Source organism: Falco naumanni, chromosome 17 (assembly GCF_017639655.2).
Source record: "Falco naumanni isolate bFalNau1 chromosome 17, bFalNau1.pat, whole genome shotgun sequence".
Lineage (NCBI taxonomy): Eukaryota > Metazoa > Chordata > Aves > Falconiformes > Falconidae > Falco > Falco naumanni.
In genome coordinates, this window is record NC_054070.1 from 1,706,595 (window position 1) to 1,720,328 (window position 13,734).

At 48.1% G+C, this 13,734-nt stretch overlaps 1 protein-coding gene across 1 annotated transcript in view; it reads left to right on the forward strand.

The window, feature by feature from the left end:
• The first annotated feature begins 414 nt into the window (after positions 1-414).
• Positions 415-13,734, forward strand: part of PPP1R12B (protein phosphatase 1 regulatory subunit 12B) — a 124,331-nt gene continuing 111,011 nt past the window's right edge. The window contains 2 exon segments of the mRNA XM_040616460.1: positions 415-605; positions 607-787. Coding sequence (XP_040472394.1) covers positions 499-605; positions 607-787 — 288 coding nt within the window. The 5' untranslated portion in view covers positions 415-498.

Genomic DNA, 13,734 nt, shown 5'->3' on the forward strand with positions numbered 1-13,734 from the left:
CCCGGGCCGCCCCGCCGGTGGAGAGGGCCCTGGCCCTCTGCCCCCGACAGGCCGCCCCCGCAGGCCCCCGCACGGGCCCCGCAGGCGGGGTCGGGGCCGGGCGCCGCGGCAGCAGAGCGCAGCCCCGCGGGGCAGGCAGCACGCCGAGCGGCGGGGCGGGGGCGGCGCGGCGGGCCGGGCGCTGCCATGGCGGGCTGGGCAGGGCCGGGCTGGGCAGGGCCGGGCCGCCCCGCGCGCGGAGGCCGCCGGGGGCTGTAGTCGGGCGGCGGCCAGGTGCGGCGAGGGCGCGCGGGGGCCGCCGGGAGCCCGGCCCGCCCCGGGCAGGTGCGGCGCCGCCGGCCGGGACTACATGTCCCGGGGTGCCGCGGGGCGCGGGCGGCCGGGGCGCGGCGGCGGCGGCGGCGGCGGCGGGGGCGTAGCGAAGATGGCGGCGGGGGCGCTGCGCCCCGCTCCCGGCTGAGGCGCGGCGCGCTCCCTGCGCTCAGTGCAGCGGCGGCGATGTCAGAGCCGGAGCACCTGGGCGGGAAGCGGGCCGAGTCGGCGCGGCTGCGGCGGGCCGAGCAGCTGCGGCGCTGGAAGGGCTCCCTGACGGAGCAGGAGCCGGTGGCGGCGGGGGGGCGGCCGGGGCCGGCACCGCGGCGCCGGGGGGTCTCGCGTCCGCTTCGAGGAGGGCGCCGTCTTCCTGGCCGCTTGCTCCAGCGGGGACACGGAGGAGGTGAAGCGCCTGCTGGGCCGCGGCGCCCGCATCAACACCACCAACGTGGACGGGCTGACAGCCCTGCACCAGGTACCGGGAGCCCGGGCCCGCGGCGGGGGGCGGCCCAGCGGCCCCTTCCCTCGGGCCGCCGCCGAGCGAGGCCCCGCTGCCGGCAGCGCTCGCTCTGCACCGGGGCCGGGGGCGCGCAGCGGGGCCGCCGCGCCGGGTCCTCGTAAACAAAGCGCCGGGGGGGCGAGCCGAGCCCCGTCCCGCCGGTGCAGCCCCGGGGCGGTGCAGCCCGGTGCCCGCGCTCCCGCAGGGCTGCCCGGGGGCTCGGCCTGGTGGCCGCTGGCTGATTTTGGGACAGTTCTGCCTCCGTGCTGGGGGGCTGCCGGGGGTCAGCTGCGCTGGGGACGTGCCGGGGGGCTGCGCTGCCGCCGTGTTGTCGCACCGGCGTTGCCCTGAAGCTGCCCGAGGGGCTCCGGGCCGGAGCTCGCCCGCGTCCCCACAGCAGCACGGGTTCCCCCAGCCCTCGCCCAGCGTGCCCAGGACCTTGCAGAGGTGGTCACCGGCGGCGGCCCGGGAGGCCCCGCTGACCGGGAAGGTGTGTGCCGCTCACACCTGCGGTGACTGCTGCCCTGCACAGAGCGCGCCGGGATGCTCGTGGCTGTCGGTGAACAAGGGGCAGTGGTATTTATTCACTTTGTTCTGGAGTTCCAAAAATAAGTTACGAAGCAAAGGGAGCGCGTGAAGCCGCTACCCTGCGCTACGGGGGGACCTGTTGCTGCCGGAGACCGGTGCACAGTGCAGCAGGGCATGTCAAATCGGTGGCCCAGATTGCTGCGTCTGGTCGGTGAAATGAATCTGATTTGAATCCAGGCCAGCCTCAGGAAGAAAATTTCCTTAGCTCAAGATCTCGTAGATTAAGCATGTAGTGTAGCAACGGGAGTAGGAAAAGCAGAGTCCAGGAATAACATCTGGAAATAATGTGTGTTTGTAAGGAATAATGCTTTAATAGCACAAATAGCAGGGCAGTAATTGAGTTGATTAGGCTTTCTTCTTTGCTGGGCTGGTAGTACTGAACTGAAGCAGTTGGGACTTTTAAAAGGTCTGTTCACAAGCTCGCTTGCTCGTGGCTGTCGGTGAACAAGGGACAGTGATATTTACTCATTTTGTTCTGGAGTTCCAAAAATAAGTTGCGAAGCAAAGAGCATAGGAGCTTACGGACTGTCAGGTTGAATAGGACTTCAGTTGGCGAGGCAGTGAGCTTTGTAATGGCTCGGCCGTGTTTTGGTTTTGGCTTTTTCTGGTCTCGGTATGGCAATAGCGGATAAGTTGCGCTGCTTAAGTAGACTCCCATACAGCACGTATACATTTATTATCAGTTGAATGAATAAGGAATCATATAGACGCTGGTGAGAGGCAGAGAGCTGGTTATTGAAAGCATTTTGACAAGCAAGAAGGCTGAACCTGAGGCAGGTAGAGGTAAGGTAGAGTTGAGATGACTTCGTGAGGGCTTTCCAGCCGGGATTGTTGATGGTCTCTTCAGAAATACCCAGGTATCTTGCTGATGTACGTAATGTGGTGCTTGGCCAACAGTGTATCATGAAGTGCGTTAGACTCATCAGACAATGGGCGATTATATCTGCAAGGTCAAACTTCTTCGGTATATGACGAGCCATATATTGACAGGAGGCTGCAAGTGTAATTCTGTATACGTAAAGAATTGTCGTAGGGGCTAAGTGTCAGGTAACATATTGAACAGTAACACCTAGGGCTTGGTACTGGGAAGAGCTTTTAGACGAGTGAGCAGTCGAGCAGATGAGAGCTGTACAAACAAGTCTCTGACATGAAGTGTTTCTTCAGAAACTTGACAGGAAGGCAGGTTGACCTTATTTTGAATTTAATAAAAACTTTATTTCAGTGTCCCATTGATGTATCAACGCTTTCTCATCAGGACTATCTCTGGACCACACCAAGGAGTACCGAGATGTACTTGCATGCCCAAATGGAACAAACACTGATTTGCTGGCAGTTTTGTTGTGCGTGTACGTCCTCAGTCTGTACATCTGTATCAGATGAAAATGTCTGTTATCGTGGTTGAAGAGGTTGTTATGAGTTGCTTGTCACTGAAGGTGTCCAAAATATGTTTGTTTTCATATTACTTGGGGAATGATACTGTCTATGGTCAAGTGTCAGCTGAGGTCCAGTTAGGCTGGGGGTCCCCAGAGGGCTGGTTGATAAATGAAACGCATGTTGTATGTATGAGGATTTTTTTAATGACTTCTTTTAGTATAACATAACATTATGAGATAGAGGGCAGATCATAGTAACTGTCTGCTCTCGTTTAATATTTGTAAAACCAAACAGCCATGCAGTGAGGGAAGAAACCCTACGCATTGAAAAGAGTTTGCTTTCTTGCAGGAAAGATTGGATAGGCTTTTTTTTTTTCCTTTGGTTAAAGAACTTAATATTAAGTGAGAATTGGTCTGTACAAGCAAATATCTTTTTAAGTAATGGAAGGGTTAACAAAGTCAATTGACTTAATTTGTCAGAGTCGGCATCTACTTCTACAAAACCTAAGACCTGTCTTACAAACTGGGTTAGTTTGAAGTGCGCAGTGGTCCCAAATGTTGTGTGGCGTTCATCAAAGGTAAAATTACACTTTCTCCAGTATCTGGGCCACTGTGACTAAGAACCATTGTGTACTCGCTGGGTGAGAAGCTGTCTTTGCTATTTATAGCTATGAAGCTGTATTTTGAAAATAACCTTTTAAATTACAAGTGGTGTTTCTGAGCCTCCAGCTTGCGTTGTCCTTCTCTTTGGAGGCACCGGGTGCAGCATAAGTCTAAACCTCAGGCCAATGTCTTATTACCTGTATTGTGGCTTCAGTTATGTGTGTATCTTTTACCTCAGTACCTGCAAAATGCTGCTGGATGAACACCAATCCCATCTTTTCGGTGATTAACCCAATTCATTGAATGTAGTGTATTTTTTGGCAATGGCTTTGTGTCTAGTGCAGAATGGAAAGGGAGATACTAGCTAAGTGTGAGTGAACATTTAGAAGTTGTCAAGAAGACCTCTACCAGTAGGTGAAACAAACCGTTGGCCACAGTTGAGCTTCTTTAGTGTTTGCAGGTGGCGGGAAGTGGGCACGAAAAGCGCTCTCCTCCTCCTGAGTGACAGATGGAACAGAAGAGTAAATTTTTACAAAAAATAAGTCTTAAGGGACAAAAAAGTTTTGATCCTTCTAGTTGGGAAGGCATCTCCAAAGGTAATAGGCAATGCTTGCTTGCCTTTAAGGACTGGTGCACAAATGATGGCAACAGAAAAGGTTGGTTATTGTTTGCCTGCCCTTTGATTTAGCTGTTGTTTTGGTTTTGTCCCTTTTGCCTGTTCCATGAGGGAGTGAGTCACTCATGAAATAACTACTGAGTTTCTGTCACTTACAGTACTCATCTGGCACTCACTCGCTTATTTTCAGCTGCTGGGCACCTGTGGTAACTCAGAAGCTGCTTCATGAAAAGTCAGGTACTTTGTGCAGTGATTGTGGGTTGGGTAGCGGAGGCTATAACCTCTCCAGCAGTCCCAGTTTAAGTTACTCCTGCTTCTGAGCCAGAGCTGTAAAGCTGCAGGCAGGTCTGGTCGCTCTTCAGAGCGTTACAAAGCAGCATCCATGTCAAACTCGGGCTGGTCAATTTTTTGATTGCTGCTTAGCAGATTTGGCCCTTTACTCATTTCCAGATGTTGGGTGAAGTCCTAGCAAAGCAGAAGGTTGCAGAATTTTTGGACAGTCCAAAACCAACCAGGGGGAACGCATTACAGACCATTCTACCGAATCCCAGCAGTCTGGGGACTCTTGGGAGAATCATTGGAATAAAATCTGGGAGACTGAGGGGAAGGAAGAGAGGGTTGCTATGTGAACGGGTGTTTTTTTCTAGCTAGGATGTCACTGCTAGAGAGCATGGAGCAAAAGGGTTGGAACTGCAGTAGTGGCTGAGGCAGTCTGGGTTTGTTTTTACAGGGGAACTGGGATCAATCTGACAGTCATAACCCACACAGTGCTCATATGGCAGCAGTTTCTAGGAGAAGTTTCTTAATCACCAGAAGGTAAAAACTAGCTTGTGCCTTGAGATGTGAGGCTATGACACAACGTACAGTGGCATGAAAACTTTTGAATGAAATATTTGGGTACCACATGTATACGTTTGGGGAATCGCAGCTGTACTTCAGCTTCTCCTCTTTTAATCGGTAGTGCATACATCAGGCTACGTTTTTTATGATTGGGTGGCCGCATTGCCTAAAAATATATTAATCCTAGGAAGAGGAGGTTATCTAGGGAGAGTCATACCTTTTCCACCATACTCTGCAAAGTTTCTTTCCGAAGGTATGCTGCTGCCAGTGAAAATAGAAGTTGCAAGCTGTGTGTACTGTATTTAATGCTGCCCATCAGACTGTAATATGACACTGTCAAAAATAGGGTTTATCGCTAGGGTAAGTGGCATAGTAGGTTTTTCTGGGTTTCACGTGTAGAGGGGGATACAATAGTACGTACTGTAAATTAAGTGGGAAAGCTTGGAAGCTACCTACAGTACACCAGGAGTTTATTAGACAAAGCCAGTTAAAATCTGAAGTGCTGTTTTACAAACCTAATGCTTTTATTTTCTTGCTTTTGGCTTACTCAGTCACTTTTCTGGCTTGATGTTTTGTCCCTGTGGGTTAGTTCAGTTGTCTGTCCCTTGCATCTCTATTTCAAAACAGCGTCCTAAGTGGGCAGAATTAACTCTAGCCTGAACAAACTAACCTTGAGCTGAAAGGAGTTAGAGCCTTGGAGAGTTGCTGCTCCTTGCAGCTGAAATCTTCCTTTGTTTTGGTTAGGGGCAGTTTCTCAACTGGTTAATTAGGCTTCTGGAAACTGAAGCCAACCACAGCATTCGCTCAGCTACTGGATGCTGGGAGGAAACTTACTCTGTTGTAGTAAGTAGATGGATATTTGTGATGGGGAATGTGCATCTTCATTGTTTCCTTCCTCAGCCTCTGTTTATCCTATTTAGTGATGAGATGAGTCAGGCACCATTGCTCCCCTAAACAGTGAGCAAGTGAACTGGTAGGATTTGCAGCTACAACTTCCTTTATGGCAGCAGCTAGAAGTGATGACCCTGGTCCCTTAGTGCTGTGTACAGAAAAGTTCTCATCTCTGTAGCAGTGCTGCTGGGCAGTCCAGAGCTCCAGCCCACACGGAAAGCTCTGGGAAGTGAAGGTATTTTAGGGAAAGCTTGTGATACTTCATATACGCTGAAAACTTCCTGACTTTTGCAAGTAAAATTCTTGAGCCTGCATTAGAGATAGAGGCAAGTCTTTCATGCTGCATACTTGTCTGAATCAACGTGGTTTGATAAGGTTGAAAGCCAGCTCAGCGAAAAATAAAGGAGTGAGCCATGAATGCGGTGCCTGGAACGGTGGCTGCTCCAGACAGTGTCTTGCAGCTCCCATTGGCGTAGCCAAGACCTGCTGCAACATTAAAGGCAACGTTTCTGTGCAGGTCTCTCTCGGCTGTAACCTGGAGGAAACTACCATCATCCTGGTGGTGTTTTTACAATTTATAATGCCTCTTGCTTATTTTAATGGTGAGTGTTAGAGGCTGGGAGCTGTATACATGTTTAGAGACTTCGAGTTTCAGATTAGGTACTGTGGGGCTTGTGAGACATCTGAAGTGCTGTGTGTTGTAATATACTGAGATAATAACTGACTAATATTAAAATATAAGACTTTTGCATTGGTGTGCTAGCTTTCAATTGAGGATTATTATATACCATAAGTCAAAAAGGCCCGTCAGACTGTGCATATCAGAGCAGTCTTTAAGAAGATGGGGAGAGGGGAATAGTATGTAAGCGGTTGTAGAAACTGATTGTCTAACTTCTGCATACAAATGAGGACAGGGGAGCATTAAATAAACACCTGCTCTGCTTTTTAAAAAATTGTGCGTTTGCACAGGGCTGGGATAAAAAAGAAATGAATGAAGGGGAAACCCAGACATTTTCAGGGGAACAGCAGCCCCCCCACCCTCCAGTCGCAAGCTCTCCAAATGAGTGAACTGTTTGACCTACTGATAATGGTACGGCCCCAGCACGGTGAAGGTGCCCAGTATAAATCCTGGGATCTGAGTCTGCAGTTTATTTTCAGCTGTCCTGAAGGGAGGTGCAACAGCTGTCCCTGCAATCTCCTTTATTGGGCTGCAGCAAACTGATCTGCACGGGCATGGAAGGTGCAGCCTTAGCAGGAAAATTTCAGTTTGCAAGAGCTTTAAAGGAATAACTCGGTAGGGATTTAGGTGCCTGTTTTTACGGGGTTTGCTTCAGCATGAATGGATTTAAGAGCAACCTCATGGTGAACGTAGTCCGTACAGGCCTGTGCAGAGAAATGTTTCGAGCTGTTGTCAACTTCTTGAAACTGGAGGGAGATGTGATCTGCCTGTGCTGTTGGGGCTGCTCAGAGAGCTTACAGGTGCCACATCTTATTTCCTCCCTTCGCTCCAGAGATGCATCTCCTGCTGTGGTAGAACAGGATCATTCTTAAATACTTCACTCTTAAAACATGTTTTTCAGAGGAAATTTGCTTTTCTAGGTTCCCAGGCTGGTGAGGATGACACTTCACGCTGCTGGCAGCCAGATCCCGAGCGTCAGGCCTTTATTTCCTCATCAAACTGTTGACAATCATGAACATTAATATTCTTGATTCAGATACCTACACAATTTCTCTTGACAGTGTTCATTTACAATAATTACAACGTACAGTACTTACAAATGACTAGTACTTCAGAAAAAACATTTGTGGGCACTCTTGTTAAATATTTTCATGTTAAACAGATTTTTGAAAGATCAGTCTCCTTCCAGCTTTAAGCTCTCAGCTTAAATGTAGTCTTTGCTCATCTGAAAACAGCTGGAAATTCACTCTTAAAGAGTAAATGCTGTGAGGCTTTTTAATGCTGTTTTTTTCTTAGTAGCTTGTTTTCTGTAGCTGAAAAAGATCGAACAGTCTTAACTTGTAAGAGTCTCACTAGAAATGTTTCCATAACACAATAAGCTGACCTTGCGGAGGGACACAAGCAGTTTCAGCATTGCTTTTCCAGCATTCAGCCTTGCTCATAAATCTTTGTGAAATGTACAGAATGCAGAATGACCACCTGCCATTAGCCTTTTATGTGTCACTGCCTTTTCAGGGTAAAACTAAACCTAGCCCCTCTCTGATACTCTGAGCTGGAGCATCGATTTGCCACCGTGATTGCTCACCATCCATTTCTGGAATCTGTCTGAAGCCACCTCCTATTTATAATTTGTCATTCCTTGCTGTCTTAGAGAGGTAATGCAATTTCATTGCAAAGCTTTATGCTTTTTTACATCTGAAATTGTGTGATAGCAACAACTGGTGGTATCGGGCCTTGTCTAAACACAACTGCTGGTTTAGCAAGAGCTGGCTCTAACAGTGATGGAGTGAACTGATGCAACTTTGTGTGTGGGCTCCGCTGGCCTAACCTGGCTTACGTCTGTTTAGTTTGGACTTGTAAATACAATACCATAACCCAAACGGACGTAAACCAGCTTGAAGCTGGTAGGGCCCGCACAGGGAGCTGCGCTGAATTAACCGTGCTGTCTGCGCTTGAAGTGATGCGTCCTGGAGTACTGCTGCAGTGGTTCCAGCCTGAAGTCAACGTGTGAAGCGGAATTTCTCTGCCTCTTCCAGGATTTGAGTTGATAGGAATTGTCAGCCTTGCCCAAAACAGTTATTAATTATGGATTGATCTTGAGCTGCAACTTGATACTTCGTGTGAGAGATGTTGATAGGGATTTCTCCCTTGGAAGTTGCTGGGGCAGGTGAACTCTGACCCAGCAGGCTGTGAGTAATGGGGTTTGCTTTAATTGTTCTGGTATAGCCAGGGCACTGCTCCGAGTTACATCATTAACAGAGACCCTGCCTCTGCCAACAGAAATCATCAGAATATTTACCTTAAATACCGTTGTGGTTTTGGAGGATTAAATGTTGTAAATTTTGATCTAACAAGCCATTTTTCTACCCCATTTGCTCTTTGGTTCCTCTGAGCGAGGTGACATGCTCTCCAGTGTGGACAGGTTTGGTGTTTTTGTGGGTAACGACCAAACCTGAGCTAACTGGTTCATTAGCACAGCCTACACCTGCCCAGGAAGAGGTGCGTGTCCGGAGCCTGGGCAGGAGTTTAACTGCACCCGTGACTGTCATGCAAACACTACAGACTTGCTAAGTGTCTGATTTAGTATTTTTTTTTTTTAATTGATGTGATCATGCCAGCAGAAGTTCCTGTGCTAGCAGACTGCATGCCCTTGCTTGAGTCTTTTAATGAACGTTGCAGGTGATGTTCGTACTGTTGGTATGATCTAAATGTTGCATTAATAGAACCATTCCAGTTACCAGAAATGATTACAGTGGCAAAGATGCTTGCGAAGGAACTCGATGGCACATGCAGAATGCTACATTCTAGCCGGTTACCAAAACATCTTCCTTTTTTGATGCAAGAGGTGTTTTTTAAGCAAGTATTTCAAGCAGAGTTGTGAATACTGAGCTGAAATAGTGCTCTCTGAAGAAGGTTAGAAAGTGCTGGCGGCTTGCTTCCAAAGGAGGCAGCGTCCAGGTTGAACCTTTAGAACTGGTTTCATCACTTGATGCTGGCTCTCAGTTCTTGTCTTGCTTTGTGCTTCTTCACTGTGTTCTTAGGAAGCCGAATGAACTACACTGTGCTCCAGCCATCCGGGCTTGCTGCGTTCTGATATTTATACATAGCGTTTCCAGGGACTGAGGTGGGTCTGACAGGCCCGTAGTCCCCTGAATCCTTCTTACATGAAGGGTGATGTTTGCATGTCATCAGGAACCTCCCTTTGTCACCATGACCTTTGAAAGATGACAGTGACTTCGCAGCAATGTCAGCCAGCTCCCTCAGCCGTGCCTGCATCCCGCCTGGTCCTAGAAGTGATACGTGGCCATTTCTTCTCCTTTATTCCCTGGGCTGGGGCTCTGGTGCTGCACGATGTGGCTAGCAGGGCCAGTCTGCTTTCCCTGGGAGCTGTGCCTGGTCCGTGCCCTGTAGCTGGTGTGCCAGTCTTGTACCAGATGCTCAGCTGCAGTGCTTCTGTAGATGCACGCGCTACGTGAAACTTCAGTTCTACTTGCCTGTAGCTCTCTGCAGTGGCTGTTGGACACCCCTGTGCACAGCAAACTAGACATTTCTGGGGTGTTTTTCTGATTCCCTTACCTCCCTGATATTTTTTTTTTTCCCCCCTTCTAAAACATTTTAAGTTTTAAGGTGAGGTCCCTGCCGGGAGGGAAATAGGAGTGGTTCTTTCTAGTTGACTTGTCTCTTCATTTCTTCAGAGTTCCGTCTTGCAGGAACATGGCTAGTGAGCAATTGCTGTCGTCTCATACCTGCAATGCCTTCCCTGCTTTTTGGTGCAAACTTGCATGATGACTTAACTAGCGATTCAAAACTGCTTATCTGTCAGCACCAGTTCAGTTTTAAGGCATGTCATGACCTCTTTTCTTCAGGAGTAGACATGCAATTAGAAGTACTGCCAGGTAGTATCTCCCAAGGGAGATAATGATTGTGGATTTCTGTTTCTTACCACTACTTTGATAGATGCTACTTAACCATCTTGCAGTACAGACATCAGTGGCTCTTAAGGCTAGGAGTATTCACTTATCTTTCCTGACTGCCTTAGTTTTATTAATTGGCTTAGCAATTGTCTTCCAGTTGCTGAAGAATGCTTCTTGCTGCTCCCATGTGCAGAACGGCTGACGCTGTAGGAAATGCTCTAAAGCAGGCTGAGTTGTCATTTTTGGCTTGTGAGTGCCCTTCGGTGGGGCCCTTTGTTACTTTCAGTCCAGCTACCAATTTAATCAGTGCTGCACTTCAAATATTAGCTGCTGCTCAGTGCCATCCGGGTATGGAAAGGGGGTGCAGGAGGCACTAGGGTACGGATTGGGCTCTGTGGAGGGAGGGAGTAGCCGTAGCTGTGCAGGCAGCCCTTGAGTGATGGCTGCTCGGCCCCTGCGGATCACCTGCAAGAGTGAGCAGCTGTAAGCCAGGAGGGCTTAGCTCATGTCCTTGCAAAAAGCATGTCCTAGGGTCCGACTTTGCTTAGCCTTAGCACCCACACGAACTCGTGAGGAGTCGGACAGGGCTGTCAGCCCCGTGTGCCCAGCCTGCGCCCAGCAGGCAGATATGCTGCCCTGGGGAGCTGGGTTTAAGAAGTAGCTTTGAGTGCCAAACCTTTGTGCAGGCAAAGCACCGCTCCTGCCAGCGGGTGAGGAAACCTGGCTGGTAGGTAGGGCTGAGCAGCTCCCGTGACATGTAGACCAGCCGTTCTGCAAGCAGAGCAGTGAGGGGAGAGCAGGTGTCAGCAGCGCTTGGGCCAAGCTGAATAGCCTCTGGCTAGGAGGGGAAGGAACTGGTGAGGAAATCAGTGCTGTTGGACAACTTGTTGCTCTGTATTCCTTTTGGTAGTCCTGGTTGGGACCTGACTGCTGTTTGTTTGCATTTCCTGGGCAGTTCCACCATGCGCTGGCTGCTCCTGCATCCTCCAGGTGCATGTGCTGCTCCGGGATGGCTTGGATGCTCTCTGGACCAGAGTGCCCCTCCAGGGGTTTGACTGCCGTGGAGCTACTGGGCTTGCCTCCAGTCCCGTGTCACTTACCTACTCACTGCCATATTGTCGCCCAGACCCTCTGTCACTTAGCTTCTCTTGTCTAATTAATCTGGGGGGAGAACTGAAAGGCAGTAAGAGCCCCTCGGTCTGTACTTTTCATCCCAGCACCGTCCTCGGTGTGAGATCAGCTGCGTCTTGGATGCTGGGTGCGTTAGACCTGTGTGCAAAGCTCAATACATGAGCCTTCCAGCTTTCTGGCAAGATTATGGGCACCTCCGCTCCTGGAGTTTGCATCCCTTGCCTGTTCACACACATGCTCCTCGGGCTCTCCTGGTATACATGGAACTGGAAGGTGGAATATATTTAGAGGTGGGTGCACGAGGGCGAGTATATTTTCTGCAGACTTCTACATATTGCATCTGTGGAGCAGGGGGACTTTGGATGAAGAAAATTGAAAAGTGATGATTTAGTGGAATTTAAACCTTAATTATTTCAAAATTGAAAGAATGATACATTGTTCCTTGTGACATATAATTATATGGGGTGGCCTATGTGCCTTCTTCTCTCTATCATAAATCACCGTAATAGATATGTGCTGTATTCAGGGAGCACACAGTATCGTGTTTTTTTCTGGGGAGTATTGGAAGAGTCTGAGTCTTGGACACAGCTCAGCTAAATAGTTTCAAATGACAAATCTGTCCCAGTTTTGCCATTGTGTGCTGAACAGTTTTGTATTGCTTCTCAGTGATACTGTGTCTGCATATGCCTTCGGTCTTTCCTGTACACAGATCTCTTAAAAAAAATAAAAATAGAGCTTTCTGAGCTTTACCAAGCTGCAGTATTGACAGAAGAGGTTCCAGAGCTGCTCAGACAAATGAAGTGTTGGGTCTTCAGCACCAGCTGGTATTAGTTCCAGAGGAACTGGCATATGAAGTCACTAAGCTATGATCTGTTGTGTTTAACACATCACTTTAAAAAAAAACAAAAAAAAAAAACAAAAAAACAAAACAATTAGAATTACCAGAGGACCATTGCTGCAGCAGGACCATGTCAGTGGGAAGAGTTCTCCATGTGGTGCTGGTCTCCAAAAAGGACTCCAAGAAGAACCTGGGAAATGATAAACCCAAAGGAGTCAACCAGCACGTGGAAAGGAGAAATCTGATTGAGGTAGTACATTTGGATTTCCAGAACACTTTTGTCAAGTCCCTCTGCAGAAGTCCTAAGAAACAAAGCTGTTGTGAAATAAACAGAGATCTTATAATTGATTAATGACTGTCTGAAAGAGATAAAGCAAAGGCTGGGAATAAAAGATCAGTTTACAGGAGGAAGGGGAGATACCCTGTGCATCTCCCCTCTAGTCTGTGCTGCTCTGCACGCCCACATGCGAGATGGAAAAGGGAATAAAGAGTGAGGTAACAGTTAGACGATAGTACTGCATATTCAGGATAATAAAATGAAAGCTGACAGCGAAGGGTTTCACAATACTGGCTAATTTGCTGATAAAATGGCCAGCACAATTGGTCAGTAAATGGGAAGTAATGTTTATGGGGAAACAGTGTATTCCAGTCCAGCTGTTACAGGCTGGAAAAGGGTTTTCTGGGATTTAATGTGATAGCATGGAAGTACTGCAGTGGGTAAAAAAGCAAATCGAACATTAGGAATTACTAAGAAAGGAATAAATAAAGTTGCAGTCATAAAGCCAGTCTAAGCTCATGTTGTGCCCATCTGTAGATTAGTATGTGCAGTCTTCCTTCTACCATCTCAAAAAAAAATGTCAATAGATGTGGGAAATAACAGCAAGGTGATCAAAGTCAGGGAGTGGTTTCTATACAAGGAAAGATCAAAACTGTCTGCAGTTCCTTCTGACTGGTGGAAAGCCACGAGCACAGATATGATAGAAGTATCCAAAATTATATGTAAGATGTGATTAGGAATGTTTGCCTTTTCCCACAAGGAAGAATTAACGGACATCAGAATTTTAAAACAAGTATTTTTTCATGCAGGGTAAAATTCAGCTGCGGAACTGATTGCTTTGGGACATAGTTCGTGCCAGATATGTTCAGCAACTGCTTGATGGGTGTAAGGTCTGTAAGTTAAGCTACAGACTGCCAGGCTCCAGGGTGGTGTGACAGGAGGATTCCCTCTGTGATACAAAGAATAGTTAAAAAGGCATTATTTATTACAGATCAGAGACAAGAAGAGAAAATAAGGTGGGAGAGAATTAATAAGGCCAAATACCTGCTCAAATGTTAAAGCAATAGTTTTAAAATGAAAATCCAGCAATTTTTAGAAGGCTAAGTAATACTGTATTGCATAATTGGAGGGCAATTATGCTTTACGTTTAATAGGCAATTTTATTGAATGTTT